At 27.7% G+C, this 19495-nt stretch overlaps 1 protein-coding gene and 1 long non-coding RNA gene across 6 annotated transcripts in view; one reads left to right on the forward strand and one right to left on the reverse strand.

Annotated features, from left to right (window-relative positions):
• The window catches only part of LOC149057464 (uncharacterized), a 14631-nt gene extending 11925 nt beyond the window's left edge, over positions 1 to 2706 (reverse strand). The window contains exon 1 of one of the 2 annotated variants that reach the window (XR_016190762.1): positions 2405 to 2706. This is a non-coding gene — a long non-coding RNA (uncharacterized LOC149057464). Of the gene's footprint in view, positions 1 to 1339; positions 1541 to 2404 lie in introns of those variants that run through there. The other variant, XR_016190761.1, reaches the window with a different exon arrangement.
• LOC107170340 (insulin-like receptor) lies at positions 1853 to 17695 on the forward strand. Of its 4 annotated transcripts, none has more exons than XM_015520432.2 (23): positions 1853 to 2040; positions 8390 to 8769; positions 8836 to 9257; positions 9319 to 9433; positions 9493 to 9659; positions 9719 to 9914; positions 9979 to 10092; positions 10456 to 10603; positions 10689 to 10915; positions 10977 to 11157; positions 11244 to 11416; positions 11541 to 11711; positions 11785 to 11974; positions 13505 to 13632; positions 13701 to 13898; positions 14076 to 14227; positions 14300 to 14461; positions 14520 to 14688; positions 14768 to 14969; positions 15091 to 15256; positions 15348 to 15522; positions 15588 to 15724; positions 15786 to 17695. In XM_015520432.2, the coding sequence occupies exons 2-23, from the start codon at positions 8418 to 8420 to the stop codon at positions 16308 to 16310; spliced, it is 4470 nt and encodes a 1489-aa protein (XP_015375918.2). In that variant the 5' UTR covers positions 1853 to 2040; positions 8390 to 8417; the 3' UTR covers positions 16311 to 17695. The 4 variants fall into 4 exon arrangements, with proteins under 4 accessions (XP_015375918.2, XP_015375915.2, XP_015375917.2 ...); XM_015520429.2 differs by lacking the exon at positions 1853 to 2040 and adding an exon at positions 3364 to 3535; XM_015520431.2 differs by lacking the exon at positions 1853 to 2040 and adding an exon at positions 3520 to 3654.
• The last annotated feature ends 1800 nt before the right edge of the window (positions 17696 to 19495 follow it).

The following is a 19495-nucleotide window of genomic DNA, read 5'->3' on the forward strand; positions in this document are numbered from 1 at the left end:
GTCGGCGTCTATCGTTTTCCGAAGATTGCCGAGGGCAGTATGTCAAGGTATGACGTACGATTATAGTCACGTATATAATAAGCATGTATAATAATGAACACTATTCACATAATCTTCGTACTAAGAGACGCCACTATAGAATTATATACGATTATTATTTACCATTTATTATAGTTTCACATATAATTATTTGTTTATTAATATGTTTGTAGTGGCGTTCACAGTTTAGGTGTTCATCCGCCTTCTTAGATTTTATTTAACTGCAAATAGAATATTGAAATGAGAGTATGTTATCGTGAAACATGTTTTTTTATAAGCCCTCCCCTTATACCTCGCAATTTTATAAAATTTAAATGTACGCTGATATATTTTTATTATTGCAGTATATAGTAGGTATAATTAATATTATAATCATAAGTTAGTAAAATTTTCGATTTAAATAAATATTATTAAATTATTTCATAATAATATATTACATTGAATTTACCTTTTACATCAAATTTTTAGATAAGGACATTATATGAAACATATCACTAATTAAAAATGAAAATATTGAATATAAGTTGATACTTAAGCTCAGTTGATAATTGGTTAACCTAAGCTAGAATACCTTCAACTTGGATTGACTTTGGTGCGTATTAGTTTTTACTCTAAAATTGTCGATGAAAAATTTTTCTTTTATTAAATACAAGGATCACGACGTAAGTTTTAACTATAGATATTTTTTTCTAGTCATTTTAAAATCTGTAAAAAAAATGTTTTTACAATAGGCTAAAATTACTTTGTGGGTTTATAAAAATTAATAGAAAAAATAATATTAATTTACAAAATTTTAGACAGGGACTTACACCATCTTTTGCAAGTAGAAAGGTGGTTTTACATACCTACTTTCAGACATTCTATGACCTACTAAATGCCTCATAAAATAATAATAGTCAATAATAGAAACTGTAATTTTTATTTTTTAAATACTTGAGCAATTTCAAATACTCATATCTGCAGACAATTCATTTATCGAATATTCGATCAATTTTTAACTATGTAGAACTCGAAAATGTCTGAGTACTCAACCATTTCGAGTAATGACTTATTCACTTTTGGTCAAGATTCGATTCGTTTTCGAAAAAACGATTCTCGTACAACTGACCAATTTATAGTATAGTCATAATATCATTATAATAGCACATTTTATGCATTAATTTCATTATATAATCGACTGCGGGCCGATGCATCGATCCCCGGGCAGCAGTTGATGCCTGTACGGCCGTAAAAACGCGTACATGAGTCGTATTAAATTCTACCGTTTGCGGCGGCTGCGTGGGCCGTGACGACTACTTACTTGCAGCACGCCCGTCGCCCCGTAATCTAGAGCACGGTTTCACATATTTTCCCCATAACCCCATTCCGTGTCCGATTTCCGACGCCGCCGCTGAGGATGTAAATAACAACAACACTGCCCCGGCAACGATGGTGGGGACTGCGGCGATTGACGGTCGGGGAGTGAGGGGTAGGCCGGTGTATGTTGTTTTGTCTGGTCTGACGTCCGTGTCGAGTGTCGACGCCGACGCCGCCGCCGCCGCCGCCGACCGTCGCGGTGTGCGTGTTTGCGTGAGCACTGAGCGAGTGTTTATTGCGCATTCGCTGAGGAACGACTGCGTTGTATTTTACTATTTTATAGTTGTGTGTGTGTACGCGCGCGAAGCACATCGCACTTCTTGTCTGCGACGTCTATCTATATGCGGCGTCCTATAATATTATATTATAGTTGTACTTTATGTTATTATTATTGTCGCTGTCGTAACGCGTAGGCGTAACAACATGGTACGATATTTTTAAAAACAATGTTATTAAAAATATAACGTTCCTACCATTGTAATTAAACATATTTATTACACTTTCCGAAGTCGCGTCCGAGTGCGGAGTGCATCGCAAAATCCGTACGTCCGTTTTTGTTATTGCTGTTGCATATTTTTCCGCGCTGCGAAAGAGTGTGATTTCACGTACAAATGTACGATATCGATAATCGACACGATATATAAGGTTTATATTACATCTGATATTTATATTGTATCATTGTATATAAGATACTTATTTATGTATTGTATTATAAGATTAGTAATTTACGAATTCGAATAATATTATATAAAAGTATAATATATATCTACGTGATATTTACGTATTTTCGTAATATTATTATAATTGCATACGACTGTAGTTGACGCCAACGGCTATAGTACTATAGTTCATAATAATACAGTATAATAAAATAGTGTGTGCAAATATAAGAACAGCAATAATAATAATAATAATAATATTAAAGAGAAGAGAAAAAAAAACGTGACATACGCATGGCGTATGGTAATTGTATATAAAACTATAAACGTAGCGAGTATATTATTATTACCTACATCGCGGCGTATAGTATCTGATATATCCTCATTCATTAAAACAGCCGAGTGCATTATAATAATAATAAAATAAACATCGATTTCGTGAACGGTCGGTCGTGTCACGTCGCCGCCGTCATCGTCGTCGTCGCCGTACTATAAGTCCGTAGTTGCGTTTTACCCGTACACCATAATATACACTATACAATCACAATATCTCAAGTGATAATAATATTAAATATATTATTAATATTAATTTGTCGCATACGGGTATACGACTTAACCCAACGAAAACACTATTTTAGGTAATAACGAAAAGCCACAGACATCACATTAATATCGTACTCGGTGTATTATTAAGTATTGTATTATTATTATCACTATTAATTGTTTTTCTCATTATAAATAATTATAATTATAATATTATAATATTAACCGTTCGTAAAAAAATAAATAACATTAAATATTATAAAATCGCGTTCACGTGTGTCTGTGTTGACGAATCCGGGTTTTTCCGTTATGATATTATTTCGCGTTGTTTTGATCGCATCGGGCTTCGGTGTCATTGACCTTTTCTCCGCGGTGCGTGTTGTGTTGACAATGGCGGAGCGACGCGCTTGCTGTGCGCATTTTTCTGTTAAAAACGTCCTCCGCTGAGGGTAATATTCTAACGTTGCTCAGTTTATGCTCAGTTTTCGCGATCGATTAATGACATAGTATCATTTGTTCCGATTTATCGTGATATTATATAAGCAACGATCGTGTCGACGGTAAATAAATGCAGTTCGTCGTATTATAGTGGTGTTGCGCATTCGGTGTACTTAATAATATTAAAATATTATATTATCGCATGCGAACCTCAAAAATTGCAGTGTTAGGGCGAAAAGTGGTCAAAAAATAAGTGTTATAATACAATTCGTGTGCGTGTCAGTGTAATAAATATAATATATAATATTATCGTTATTTCAATAATATTATTATTGTAAGTCGTCGTCGTTGACGTCGTTGTTGTTTTTCTCTACCGCCGAGTCGAGTCGAGTGTTTTTCTGATCTAAACGAAAAAACAAGTGTGTGCTCGCGCCCCGCCGCCGCCGTTGTCCCAACATTTGAACGACGGATAATGCGTCACAACAACACGGATTTAGGAGGTAATATGTACTCGCTACTCGGATACGGTACACACGTTATTTTATCGTCGTATAAAAACTATCTACCTTCACACATCGGTTGTAGGATGCAATAGATGCAATAGTACCTAATTATTATGGTAAATAATATTATTTGGTACCTAGTTAATATTATTAGGTACCTAGTTAATAATAATAATATTATGTAAGACGGGCGTCGGACGTATAGGTCATACACAGCTACATAGATATGTATGTGTGTGTAAGTGTGTAGTCGAACGTCGAAATCTATAATAAAAAATAAAAAAAACCGACAATTTAACATTAATAACAAACGACATTGGTGGAGTTGGTCAAATATTTGTTGTGTGTTTGTGCCATCAACGCTACCCTACGTTAGGCGTCGTTTAGCGCTTGAAGACTGATATTGGTGTTACGGTTGTTAAAAAATTAACGAAATCAATTAATATTATGAAAGTGTTAAGTAGTACAGAAGGAAATTCCGTTCCGACGAAATAAATCGCTGAATTTTTGGATCGAAATAAACAAAATAGTGTCGGAAACATTTTTTTTTCTTCGCGAAGTTTATCGTGATAAGTAGTCGGTACAAAATTATCAGCACTGATAAGAAATTTACTGTGTGTAGTGTGTACCTACTATTTTACATATTTACTATTATAGTTAATACTACAACTATTACTACTACTTGCAATCAACTATTATTATTAATCATTGAGTTCGTGAAGTTTCAATAATTGTGAATCAAGTGTGCTACTACTTTTCAATCAGTCTTACTTACGGTTTGTCTGTATTTGCAATTTCTTGACTATCCACCGTTGTGGACACAGTTATTGCTCATATAGAAGTACCTTATCCAATTTACATTAGTGTGCAGTACGTGTGTGTTTTATTCCCGATCATGTCTATTTGTCGATTTATACGTAAGTGATCATTGATGTTATTATGAAAGAATTCTTCCGCGCTACATTTCTGTTTTTTTCAGTTTCTGACAATTTATCAATTTGTATTCAAAAACTAGATTCATATTTTAAGAACATTTTAATTTGTTTATCACTATTTAACCATATTACATAAGTGCAGTTTATTATTGAATTGGTTGTCTCTCTTGTTAGTCATTTCACATTTTCCTGTGTATTCAATATTAGTTTTATACTGTTTGCAATGTTTGTTTGGATCTAGTTCTATTTTAAACAATTAATGAAATAAGTTGGTATTTGTTTTGCGACCAAAAATTTTTCCTTATTTGTGTAGACCTTAAGACTGTTATGTGTTTTTAACATTGACAATGTAGGTACATAAAAAAAAAATTTATTTAGTAGTCTTTGGTAGTCTGTACCTAATGCTTGAGTATTATTTTGATAAAAAAAAAAAATCGTAAAACATTTAGGGCCTGTTTTACAATAATTTAACTAGGGTTAACCGCGGATTTCGGGCGGTAAAATCAGTGTGTTAAGCATAACCGAGGTTTAAACTATGATTGTAATACGGCACCTTATTAGGTACATTACTGTTAATATTAATTCCTTATTTTTGATTAGATTAATAAGAATAAACATAAGATAGGTATACTAAGTATTATATTGGTTATGTATGTATATTTTTTTAAATTACTTAAAATAATAATTTATTGACTATTAAAGAATTTTAACTAGTTTGGTACTTTATAATTGCCAGTTATTTATTTATATTGTTTGTTCAGTTGTATATGTGGCTAGATTGTTTTACTTTTCATTCAGAAATCTTATTAGTTAAAATGTACAAACCCTCAGGTACTATAAAAGTTTCTGTTTATAGAATGTTTTTTAATATATATTTATAGTATATATGTATATATATTTATAATATAAAAATGTTTATTAGGTTTTAATCAAGTAGGACCTCCAAAATATTATTTACTTGATGTAGTGATGTATAATTGTACTTATATGCATGTTGACATTAGGAACAAAATTTCAATTATTTTAACAAAAATTTGAACCGTGTACAATAAGTACATATTCTCCCTCATATTATGGATATGTAAAAAAATAAAAACTGTACTTTACATTTACATTTTTTTTATTAAGAAATATTATCGTTAGGTATACCTACATAGGAAATCAGTATTCCATTTTAAAAGAGAAGTTTTAATTACTATTCTCCTCTCCTGCTGGTTATTACTTAATTTTAATGGGGATATTAAAAGATTTTAAAAGAGAAAAAAATTATAGTGACTATTTAATATTAATGGTAGTTAAATAGAAGATGGAGAATTTCAAAGTTTGTATTACATTTATGGAATGTGTAGAGATGGAGTTATTGTATTAAAAAAGCGTTTCTTAAACTGTTACGCGTAACCTTGGGGTTCCGCGTAGATCACTTCAGGGTTCCGCGAAGCTTAAGTAATTTTTTTTAAATGTTCAAGAAAATTACTTTAAAATATCCATTATGGAAAATAATATTTATATGTTAAATAATAATGTATAAGCCATATGGAATAATCTATCAGCTAACTCTATATATTCAATAATCTATACTTCTACTTAATATTATAATTTATTTACAAATAATCCTAAAAAAAACTAGAAAGGTAAAAAGAAGTAGGGGTTCCACGATAAAAGTGGACATCAAAAAAGGTTCCACGGATAAAAAAGTTTAAGAAATATGAATTAAAATGTATAGGAATAAGAGAAAAGTATGGTTTAGATTGGATAAAAAGGTTAAGCATTATCTAGGAAGATTAAGGTTATTAAACCATGGACGATGGTTGAGCATATTTGGAAAATAGTTCTATATCAAGTATCAAGAAATGAGTTAGATTGTTTTTCCATGATAAAATTATACATTCTTTGAAAAAATCGTGAGTTAGGCTTAGGATTGGATTTACTTTATAAATATCTATTATAGCTTTTGGGTTCCAATGAAAAATCTTTGATATAAAATTCTATTATATGATCTAATTACATACTTTAGAATTACCTTATAATATTAAATAGTTTATATAGATCTGTACCTAGGATATTAAGTTGATATTGTTTTCTCATTGTTTTTTTTTATTCAAATTCCTTATAAATTTTTATAATTCATCATAATAAACTAGTGCGGATGAAAATAGTTTTGATCAATTTGTCAGTTTGTTCTTGTTTTTTTTTTTTTTAGTAGATAGATTATATTTATTATGGCTGTTCATTTTATTAAGTAGCTAGATTGGTATTTTTAAGATCTTAACCATTAAGGTAGAGTTGCCAGATCTTAAAATCACCTAATCGGGACATCATATTAAATAATTTTTTTTTTGTATAATTATATGGAAATTATTAATATTTGTTATTTTATTGAAAAATATATTAACCAATACAAGTTTTTACATATACTACATGCATTTATTAATTATTAGTAATAAGCTAGTATTGATACTTTTCTGTTGAATGCATATTTTTCAATACAACTTTATTATTTTGAATTTTTAAATAAAATTCATTACATGTTTAACCCAAATACTACAAATAATATTATTCTATATTTTATTATTAAATAATACAAGATTAAAGTTATTTTCTCTTGGCTTCCATAGACAGGGACAAAATTAACGGTGGCTCGGTACACTGTGACATGTTTTTAAAATCGGGACGAATGGCAAATCTATATTAAGGTGGTCCCCACAGGAAAGAAACACCCAAGTTTATCATGAAATTAAAAAATGTAAATTGAAACTAGCCAACTGATATAATTTCATTTAGTATGTCATGGCAGGCTATGCAAATAATTCTAATTTTATATTGACAGATGAATCATTGTATTTAATTTAAACTGTACCAAGTTAAAATATACCAGGTTAATAGACTGTACATTAATATAGGTAGTTTGTTTATTATATATTTATAATTGTTTTAATTTTTGATAAATGTATAATGACTGTTGTCTTGTACCTATATATCTCAAAAACACCAACACTTAAAGGAACTGACATTCGTCATGTTTTTATTTATATATTTATGACTAATAGGTTAATCCTTAATAAATGTTGTTTTGACTTCTACTCTTGTAATGATTCATTAGCTCATCACATATTTATTACATGTTATATATTTTTAAGTTTTTAAACTTAGTACCTACCAGAAGTACCAAAGGGCTTATTTATTTTTATAAAAGTTTTATAATAGATAAATCATAAAATTATTGGTTTAAAGTAAATTACTAATAGTATTTAAAATTTAAATTAGATGTTAAGCAAATTACCTTATAATTTAAATTGTATATTTTACAAAAAAAATTATGAAAATAATAGTAACTATCATCTAATATCAAAATTAAATGTTGCTCCTCATGTTGTGTAGGTATTATTTAGATTTTAGATTATATTATTTGTAAATTAAATATCTAATCTAAAAATGTATACTTATCATTCAAACATGAATCAATATCAGTTATCACATTCTATTCAAACTTAGTACATACTATTTATTACTATTTAAAAACAATTACCTTTAAGGCTTTAATATATAATATATAGGTGTCTATAACTAACATATGCATTTAGTGTGTTTAATTAAATGATGAGGTAGTTTACAAAAAAATTTATCATAGAATACTAAAAGCAAGTAGAAACATTATTAATTCTATTTATTATTTTTCTGAGTTCATTACCAATAAAAATGATAAAATATAAAATATCCTGTTTATTTATTACAGAAACTTGTTTTTTTTTTTATCTTATCACATTCCACTGAGAATATTTTAACCATTAAACGTATTATTATTTTTTTTTTTACATTGTACTTATCAAGCTTGTTCCATTTAGTCAAAAACAAAAATTATATCATACCTATTATGTATATAGTTTATATTTAATATTTTTTTAATAATATTTTTCAGATTAACTATGTAAAAACATTTTGTTATAATGTGTGGAGAGTGTGACAAAATACGTTGTTTACGTGACAGCTGCCCTGGTTTGGGTGGATGTCGATTATGTGGGAATTTTTCTTCCAATATTTACTATGGACATTATAACTTTTCAAGACCTTCAACTTCAACTAAATTTTCCAAAGTCAATTCAAAACATTACAGAAAACCATGGCTTATAGCCTCAAAATCTGTCTGGAAGTCTGACTTTCTATGTATAGCCCTATGGTGCATTGCTGTTCTTAGTGTCAGTCAAGCATCTGATGAACACCAGACACAAATTACAAGTTTACCTCCAATAGTCACTCAACCTACAAATAATAGTGGAGTGCACTTGTCATCTGGGAGAAGTAAGTTTTGTAATTTTACTTTGAACTATAAATATTATGATATATATATATATATATATTTTTTAGTATGTCAAAGTAAAGATATCAGAAATAAAGCTGAAAATCTGAATGCTCTTCGTGGTTGTAGAATTATTGAAGGATTTCTTCAAATAGTTTTAATCGACAACGCAAATGAAACAAGTTATGAATCGTTATCATTCCCCGAATTACGAGAAATCACTGGTTATTTATTATTATATCGTGTAAATGGTTTAAAATCACTTGCTAAACTCTTCCCTAATCTGTCTGTGATTCGAGGACAAGACTTATTTATGTCGTATGCTATTGCAATTTATGAAATGGTGCATTTGCAAGAATTGGGTTTGTACAACTTAATGGATGTTGTAAGAGGAGCTGTTTACATCACTAAAAACCCAATGCTATGTTTTACACAAACTATTGACTGGATAAGAATTGCGCCATCTGGAAAAGAATCGCATGATATATATGTAAGTCAATGGATTACAAGAATAATGATAACTTAATACCTAAAATTTTTAATATTATTAGGATAATCGTCCTGTAAATGCTTGTCCTGTGTGTCCATGGACAAATGATGTAGGTTGTTCTGTTTCTAATCACACTAATGAACCATTGTGTTGGAATACTGAACATTGTCAAAGAAGTAAAGTTATATAATTAAATCTTTTTTTTATATGTAATAATTAAAATTAATATTTTTAGTTTGTCCACCGGAATGTGGTAATCTTAGTTGTACTGAAGATGGCACATGTTGTCATGAACAGTGTCTTGGCGGTTGTAGTGGGCCTAAACATAACGATTGTTTTGCTTGCAAGTATTTAGCAGATGATCGAGATTGTGTGAAAGAATGTCCAGCTGAAACATTGATAGTAAATGATTGTAATATTAACCATAAGATTGATTTTTAATCAAAATTTTTATTTTATAGTATCAAAACCGGCGTTGTATTTTGGAACGTGATTGTTATCGCATGCCACGATCAAGAGATATACAAAATGGGTTACAACTACAATCATGGAAGCCATTTAATAATAAATCTTGTGTAATGGAATGTCCTCCTGGGTTTGAGGAAGTTCCTACTGAAAATGTTTATGGAAAAGTATTTAAATGTCAAAAATGTTCTGGTAAAGTTTGATTAATTATGAATTTAAATCATTGACTTATTGTTTATGTTTGATATTATTATAGGACCATGTCGTAAAGTTTGCATTGCAGCTAATGTAGAAAGTATACAGTCTGCACAAAAATTAAAAGGATGTGTTATTATAAACGGATCGTTAGAAATACAAATACGTGGTGGTAGTAAGTATAAATGAATGATAATAGAAAACCTCCTTAACTTCTTAATGTTTCAAGTGTTAAGTATTACAATACTTTTTTTTTTTTGTAATTTTGAATGAAATTCCTTATCACAAAGTATTATTTTATAGGATATTAAAAGTGAAATTTAAGTACAACGTTGTTGCTCAGATAATTATGAATTATTATCCCATACATTAATTTTATAAACATACAAATAAATGATTATATATTTATAGAGTATCATAGAGTATCTAATATACTGATTAATAACCTAGAATAATTTAATAATTTAATATAATATTAAGACTAACTATGTTTCTTGTGTAGTTAGTAATTATTTTATTATGTATGTGTCTATTTTAGTGAACATCGTTAAAGAATTAGAAGAAAGCTTAAGTATGATTGAAGAAATTACTGGCTACTTAAAAGTGGTTAGATCATTTCCATTGGTATCATTAACTTTTTTAAGAAAATTACATGTCATCAGAGGAGAAATATTAGAAAGTTCAAAGTAAATATTAAATTTAATTTAATTTGTAGGTACTAGGTACCTTTCTAAGTTTAAATTTAACCTTTAAATTATTTTCAAATTAAAGGTATGCATTAGTTGTATTAGACAATCAAAATTTAGTTGAACTTTGGGATTGGAGTACTCGCAAACCTGATGGTGAATTACGAATTGAACGGGGACAAATATTTTTCCATTTCAATCCAAAGCTTTGTATTTATAGGATAAAGCAATTACAAACTAATTTAGGTGACAGATTTAAAAATGTTGATGATCTTGAAGTGGCACCCAATTCAAATGGCGATAAAATGGCTTGTAATAATTTATTCATCAAATTTTTAAACTTAAAAAAAAAAATAATAATTTATGATTCCAGGTACAGTTCAAAAACTGAACGTATCAACAGAAGTTGTACTTTCAAATTCGGTTTTACTGAAATGGTCACCTTTTGAACATTATGACACTCGTACATTGTTAGGATATGTAGTTTATTATTTAGAAGCACCATATAAAAATGTTTCTTTGTATGATGGTCGTGATGCTTGTGGTGGAGATGGGTAAATATAAAACTTTAAATGGAATAAAAATAGAAGTTAAACATTTTAAAAACATGATTAAAATAAGTCCTTGATTTATTATTCAGATGGAAAACTGATGATGTGGAATCAACAGAAATAACTACTGATGATTTAGTTGCTCTTATAACAGGACTGAAACCTTATACACAGTATGCATATTATGTGAAAACGTATACAATGGCTTCAGAATCTAATGGTGCACAAAGTGATATAAATTACTTTCGCACAATGCCAGGAAGTAGGTTTTTTGTATTTTATTACTTTTTAATTTTTTTTTTTTTTATCGTTTATTTAAATGTATAATATTTAAATATACACAATCATTTAAAATTTTTTTAAACAAAAAACTTTACATCTTACAGCTCCAAGTCCTCCACAAAATCTTCGTGTAAAATCTGTAACTGCTGATAGTATAAGCATTGAATGGATGCCTCCTGCTGAACCCAATGGTGAACTTCAACACTACATCATTAAATATACATCAATTAACATATCTGGGGATTCTTTATTGAAAAGGGATTACTGCCAGAATAGTATGTATTTTTTCATTTAAATTTATGTTATAATTAACTTTTTTTATGTTGTTATAATTTAATATTTATTTAGGTCCAAATGTGAATGAATTTTCTGACAGTTATTCTGGTACTAAAAATGAAATGACTAATAATGATCAGAAAGAAAATTGTAATTGTACAGATCAACCAGAAAAAAAACAATCTAAAATCAAGGATGAACAACAAATCCAAATTATGATAGAATTTGAAAATAACTTGCAAAACATTTTATATGTTAAAACGTATGTATAATTATTTAAGATAAGCTTTATTCCGCTATTGATGAATTTATTGACTTCACAATGTATTATTTTGAAATGAAAAGTTAATCTAGTTAGTACTTTTTTAAGAGGGTTGAGGAAATATAAATGTTAATATATTTTTTTTAATTAGAAAACTATAATTTGACTTGATCAATTTTATTATTTTTTTGTACTTCCAAAAGCAAATAACCATAAATGTTTCAAATTTTTACCTAATATATTATCACTCTGTAAACATTATATAATTCACTAAATGGTTTGGCCTTTCTAAAGCTAATTACAGATATTTAAAATTTCTGATATTTTTAAAACCAGTCTGTCAAAAAGCTTGCAAATGTAATACAATATTCTTCATAAATTGTTATAACCTAATTCACTTAAAATCGAAAATTGTTATTATAGGTGATTGAAGTTAAATTTTGATAAGATTCATCAAAGTTTAAATTTAAAACTGTTTTGTGATTAAAATTTTTCAATTTTAATAGCTTAGTCTTGAAACACAAGGTTTCTATAAAGTAGTTTTTACTGTTCCAAATAATATATTAGCATAATTTTTTTCTTATAGACATTTGAATTTAAAGTATTAACAAAACTGAATATTTATATAAAACATATTGATATCTAATTTAATTATTTTGCTGTAATTCAACAATCAATATACAATAATAATTGTAGAGATCATAAATGTTTCTGCATTTTATTATATTTTATTATACAAAATGACTTAAAATAGATAATTCTTTTTAACAGGATGCTACCCATGAATTTGTCATCTCCTTCCTATGCACATATGATATAGCAAGTTGTTGTTTGTTAATTCTGATAGTGTGCTATTATTGCTATTAGTTTTTATATTAGGGTGATTAGTCTTATTATCAAACTTTTTGGTAAGAACATTATGTGTGTAAAAACGTCGTCATTTTTTTTAGATATTTTAATTTTCAAGATAGTTATGGCCTTATGGGTATGTGAATTATTTTAAGTGTAAAATGTTTATGGCTTGTTTGATAGTTTAAATATCGATTTAAAAAACTATGATTAAGCACAGATAATGTTCTTAATATAAAGTTTGTTAATTGGTCAATTCACTCTAATATCAAAAATAACACACTATTGAAACAAGTAAATACAAATTTGCTCTGTCATTTATTTGTAAGATAGAGACAACAAACGCATATGTAGTGTACTCTAAAAGCTAATACTTAATTATAATTTATACAGTATAATTACATATAGTAAAATAAATTACTATAATAATTTTTTATAGCAATTGCTTATTAGTAGTATAAATTTTATAATGTATGATAATTTTAAATATTCAGTAAATAGTAATATAGGCTATCGACTATCTCAGTTTAAAATTGTATTTTCTATACATTAATTTATCATTGAATTCAAATTTAAGTTATTTATTACAATGACAAGGTTTACTTGGCTCTTATTGTACAACAACGATCCACTCTTTCTTTTTTTTATTATTTTAATGTGTTTAATATTTAATTTTTAAAGTAATAACCCTAAAAGTGATACTTTACCGAAGAAAAAACGAGATGTATCAAATTTTGATCCGCAAGAGTTTCCAAATAGTACAATTTCAAGAATCAATCTTTTATCTGATGTAGATAAAAATTTGGAAAGTATGTAGATTTTATTTTAATATTATTATTTTAGTGTTAATTAATTGATATATATATTTTTTTTTTAGACGAAAATAAGAAAATAATAGTTCCTAGTAATCAGTTGACTTTTACATTGCATGAAAATTTAACTCATTTTACTAGTTATAATATTGAATTATATGTGTGTAGAGAGTGGTTACAAAATGAAAATAAAGAGCCTAATCAAAACATTAGTAATTGTAGTATTCAAAAAGCAATGACAACAGCTCAAACAAGCAAAAAAGGTAAACTAATTTATATTATTGGTTTTTAAATGTTTTATACTTTTATTCCTATGTTTAGACTTATAAACTGTTGTTTATATTGTTTTGATTCTATAAAATCTTTGTTAGGTGATTCATATTATGTTAATAAATTAGTGAAGGTTTGATAAAGCTACTTTAAATTGTTTTTAATTTTAGAATCTGCTGATAGAATTGATCCATTAACTGTTAAAGCTGTTAACGCAAATACTACCAGCCCTGGCTCAATTAAAATATTTTGGAAAGAGCCTGAAGTTTCAAATGGACCTATTGTTAGCTATCAGTTAGAATACAAAAAAGTTGGAGATCATGTAATATTAATATAATTTATAAATGTATTAACTTTATAATAAAATTGAAATGTATTAATTTGTTTTTGATAGCTTAATCCACCTGTTGTTTGTATAACCAGACAACAGTATCAGAATTCTGACTTCTCACATACTTTATCAAATGTAGCACCTGGAAATTATAGTTTTCGATTACGTGCGAGATCATTAGCAGATTATGGGGAATTTACACAATATAACTATTTTTTAATTCCTGTAAGTATTTATTTGGATTATTTATTATTTATTATTGATTATTCATTTCATATTTAAGGAGGCGCTTTCGATTACCACTCCTCAATTGTTGTTTATTATATTTATGGTTATTGGAATGATTGGAGCTGTAATTATATTGATATTCTATGTTTTACATCGTTATTATAAAAACAAATTGGCTTCAACAAGATTATTTGTCACATGTAATCCAGATTATGTTAGTTGTGGTGAGATTAATTTTTAATTATAAATTATTTAATAATACATGTTTTTATATAGTTTTAATCACTGATGTTTGTTCTGTAGATTATCAAACTGATGAATGGGAAATTCCTCGTGACGATGTTGAAGTTTTAGAGCCGCTGGGTCGGGGTTCTTTTGGCATGGTGTATCGTGGTAAATGGAAGAAGAAAGAGAATGAAATTGTTCCATGTGCAATTAAGACAGTTACTGAAAATAATAATATGATGGTTCGACATGATTTTCTTTCAGAAGCTAATGTTATGAAGTAAGTTTAAACATTTACTAATTTTTTATATCAACTGTACAAAATAAAGCAGTAAATATGCTATTTGTTATTATTATTATTTTTTTTAAATGTATTATTATTAAAAAGTATCATTGCACAGGGAATTTTGTTCAGCTCATGTTGTTCGCTTATATGGTGTTGTATCACAAGGTCAACCAGCATTTGTTTTAATGGAATTAATGCCTCAGGGTGATCTCAAGTCATATTTGCTTAAACATCGTCCAGAAATGACAACTGATCCTTCTCTTAAACCTCCAACGTTAAGGGTATTTAAATTTTAGGGATATATAATTATAATTATTTTTATTTTCATAAATTATGCAATGAATAAGTTAATATTTACTATATTTTTTATAGGATAATTTACGTATGGCTATTGAGATTGCCGATGGAATGTCATACCTTTCATTCAAAAAATATGTTCATAGAGATTTAGCTGCTAGAAATTGTATGGTTAGTGATAACAACATAGTTAAAATTGGAGACTTTGGTCTTACAAGAGATATTTATCAGACAGATTATTATAGAAAAGGTAAATGTTTATTATAGTTGATTAATCGTTTTCATAATTTTATTGAAATGTAAATTGAATTTCAGATTCTGAAGGTATGATGCCAATCCGATGGATGGCTCCAGAAAGCCTTCAGTCTGGTCTTTTTACTTGTTTTTCTGATGTCTGGAGTTATGGTATAGTGTTATGGGAAATGGTGACGTTAGCGGCTCAACCATATAGGGTAAATATATCAAGGTAATGATTTTTATTTTTTAATTATTAATGTTTGGGTAATGTTTTAGGGCGAGAATGACAAGAATGTCATATCTTATGTTAGTAGTGGCGGTATTATGGAAAAGCCAGACAACTGTCCTGATATTATATATGATTGTATGAAACTTTGTTGGCGTTTTAAAGCTTCAGAACGTCCTACATTTGCAGAAATAGTGAAAATGTTCTTGCCATGTGCTCGTCCAGATTTTGCAAAAACATCCTTTTATCATAATGAATTACAGTCTGAAACACAACGACTTGATGTGTCTGAAAATGGTATCACAGAAACAGAGTCTTTGGAGAGAGAGCGTAAACAAATTGAACGAGACCAGATTACGACAGCATTAGAAAATCAAGCACATTATTGGGGAGGGTCGTCATTGCCTGTTGAACGGTTAGCACCAAAAGCAGATCTGGAAGAAGATGATGATGATGAAGAAGATTCAGATAATGAGTTGCAACGGTTACATATTGAAAATTTTGTATGTAAAAGGCCACCTAACGGATATATGTCCATACATAATGGTAATGGTATAAATACCACTATATGCTGACCGTAATTTTATTATTATTATTATTATATATATTTTTTTTTTAATAGAAGTAATTTTTTAGATCAAACTTTTTTTTCTCTTTTATATGGTATATTTTGTTTTTATATTTATATAGTTCCTAATTGTTGTGTCAAATATGCAGAGATGGGTCTATGTTATGTATATACAAATTAATTTTATTGATTAATCACACAACTATGTTTTGTATGTAACATATATTACATACATACTTATACACATTTAAATATGTTTTACCAATAATATTAAAATGTGTTTGATTTTCTTTAAGTATACATACACTCTAAACAGTTCGTACTTTTTATTTTTTTTAAATCATATTTTATTTTAATATTAAATTAAATAATTATTGACCATTATGGTAGTTGTAAATAAAGAACAGCAGACACTTTTCTAAAAATTTACAAAGCAATAGTTTCATTATTTTTAAAATATAATTAAACCATGACAAGTTGCTTAAGTATAATCTTAACACTTTTTTTATTTTATAGTACTATTTCTAAAACTATTGAAATATAAAAAAATGTTTTCAATCTTAAAAATAGTTATTATTTATTTCAATTTATAATATATATATATATATATATATATATATATATATATATATAATATTTCACCCATCTTTGCAATATTAATTGAACATTTTTTTAACTTCCTGTGAATTACCCGCACATGGGTAAAATCAGATTGAACTTGCTCAATGCCAAAGCCAGTGTATTTTTTCAATATAGGTTTAGTTCCTTTTTTTCTTTTCTTTCCACAGGTGTGCAATTTAATAGTCTATAGTTTTTTATTATTATTTTTATTATTATTATTATTATTATTATTTTATAAATCATATTCCTATAAGACTGTCTTTTATAAATAAAACTACTTATGTAGTTTCCATAGTACACACATATTTAAAGTTGAACCCTTGTTACCTGAAACATAGATTTAAGTTTATAATATATGTGTATATAAATGATATAAATGATATAAATGATATATATATATATATGTATATATACATGATTCTGGTTCAGTTCCGATATACAAAAGGAAGTAAAAGGAGAAAACAAACACGTAGTTAATTTGGTTATATGTATTCATTAGTTTTAGTTAAAAGTGTTTTTATACTTTTATTATATTATTTTATAAAAAGTGGTGTAAATATGTTTTAATTTAACTTTAATTTGATTAATTGTGTAAACTAACATTTTTTTTAAACTATATATTTATACTTATATTATGTGTTATATAATATGTATATTATATATATGTGACAAGTAGCAATCATGTGTCTTGACCAAATGTTTTGTCATAAGTGCAGTAATAAATATATGATTATAATTGTTCCTAATTAAAATTTGTAGATTCTAAACAAATACTTGATTCAAGATAATTGCATTGATTAAATATTAATTTAAAGAAAAAAAATGATTCTGAGAATAACTTATAAGTACATAAAAATAGGCATAACCTTTTTTTTGTTATATATTATTTACAGATTCTTATGAAAATACCATTCAAGAGATAATTTCCAAATGTTAGGAGTTTTCAACATTATATGTTATTTATCTGGTATTTTGTGGTATTATTTACCTATGTCTGGAATGAGACTGAAATAACCGATTATTAAATTTAATATATTTTAATTTAAGCAATTAAATATTTAACCAATCTTATGGAATCATGTTTTATCTAAATAGCCTATACACAGAGGTCGGTGTTACGAATTGAGAATTGTATATATTTATAAACTGTGAATAATATTGTTTTCGGAAAATGAAATAAAAATTAAAAATATATCTTATCATTCAAAAAAGTGATAAACTTGAAAATCGATGACGATGTATTACACCATCTATATGATCTGTGGCAAACGTCTATCGCGTCACTCAGCATTTGTCGGAGACGATTTACAATTTTTTTGTTTCATATTTCATCCTGCCCAAGCTATTTTCATAAAATAACTCGATATCCACGACCCTTATAAGATGAAGACAGATTAAGAGGATAATAATATGGTGTCTGAACTCTAGCTATGGCTCAGCTATATTTATCTCGAAGAGTTGGTTTATGCATTATTCGAAAGTTTGATAACCTATTCTTTCGGTGCTTAAGTATTTTACTTTTTAGTGTTTATATTAATAATTGCTGCCAATCTGCTGCCCGAGTGATGTAGATTGGTATTTTAATCCCGAGCGCTCAACGCATAAATACGTAGGCGCCGACGACACTTCCAGATCGTAGAATAATAATAAATTTCAACAATGAAAAAGATTTAAACTATAAATAACAGTGTCGTACATCTGGAATACTACAGTATTACACCGCGGTGCTCTTATGCCCTGTATAATTAAAAACAATTTTCATTGTTGCGAATTAAAGCGTCACCGTTATTTATCAAACATTAGGTATATAGTCGTATAGATAAATAATTTTATAAATCAGGGAAATCAAGTTTTTCAGTGTATCTTGTCAATGTGTTAGATGTGATGGATGCATGAATTCAATATATTATTTTACCTCTAATTAAAACGATTATGAAAAAAGATAGTTTCAATCTCTATTTCTAAGCATGTGTTGCAAGTTGCAATAGTTGATAATAGGCAATAAGTCATTAATTTTCAACCAGAATACAGGTACCTAACACGATTTAAGGTAATACCTACTATCTTAAACCGTGGTACCTAATATAATATAGCTACAATTTAGTATTAACTATTTTAAGTCCACTTCCGCCAAAAAAAAGATATACATTATGCTATTATCAGTCCTGTAAAGAATACTTTCAAAAAGTATTTCAAATACTACTCAAAAACTTTAAAAAAGTATTTGGAATACTTTTCAAATACTTTTGGTTTTTAAAGTAGGTTTCTAATTATTTATCGTAATATAAACACATAGTAAGTTTATAATAATTTTTATTTTATTTATTATTTATTGAATAAATGTTTGTTAAATTTTAAGAACATAATGTTTTCAAAATGTTCATCGGTCATACTGCTTCTCTTTTTGGTCATGGTTGCTCTACCCACTCTAAATACCCGCTCCACTGAAGCACTGCTTGGCAGCGGAGTATTGAATTTAATGAAAAAATAAAAAATAAAATGTTCGAAATAAAAAACCAAAGTATTCAATACCATTCAAAATACTTCATGCTGAAAGAATTTAAAAAGTTA

Source organism: Diuraphis noxia, unplaced genomic scaffold, assembly GCF_037042655.1.
Source record: "Diuraphis noxia isolate RWA-SAM2 unplaced genomic scaffold, SU_Dnox_SAM2 contig0003, whole genome shotgun sequence".
NCBI lineage: Eukaryota > Metazoa > Arthropoda > Insecta > Hemiptera > Aphididae > Diuraphis > Diuraphis noxia.

Bases quoted from the DNA above. Each gene is read 5' to 3' on its own strand.
- LOC107170340 (XM_015520432.2), top strand. From the start codon at position 8,418: ATGTGTGGAGAGTGTGACAAAATACGTTGTTTACGTGACAGCTGCCCT. The intron at 10,093-10,455 runs GTAAGTATAAAT...TGTCTATTTTAG, and splicing joins AATACAAATACGTGGTGGTA to TGAACATCGTTAAAGAATTA. The intron at 13,899-14,075 runs GTAAACTAATTT...TTTTAATTTTAG, and splicing joins AGCTCAAACAAGCAAAAAAG to AATCTGCTGATAGAATTGAT.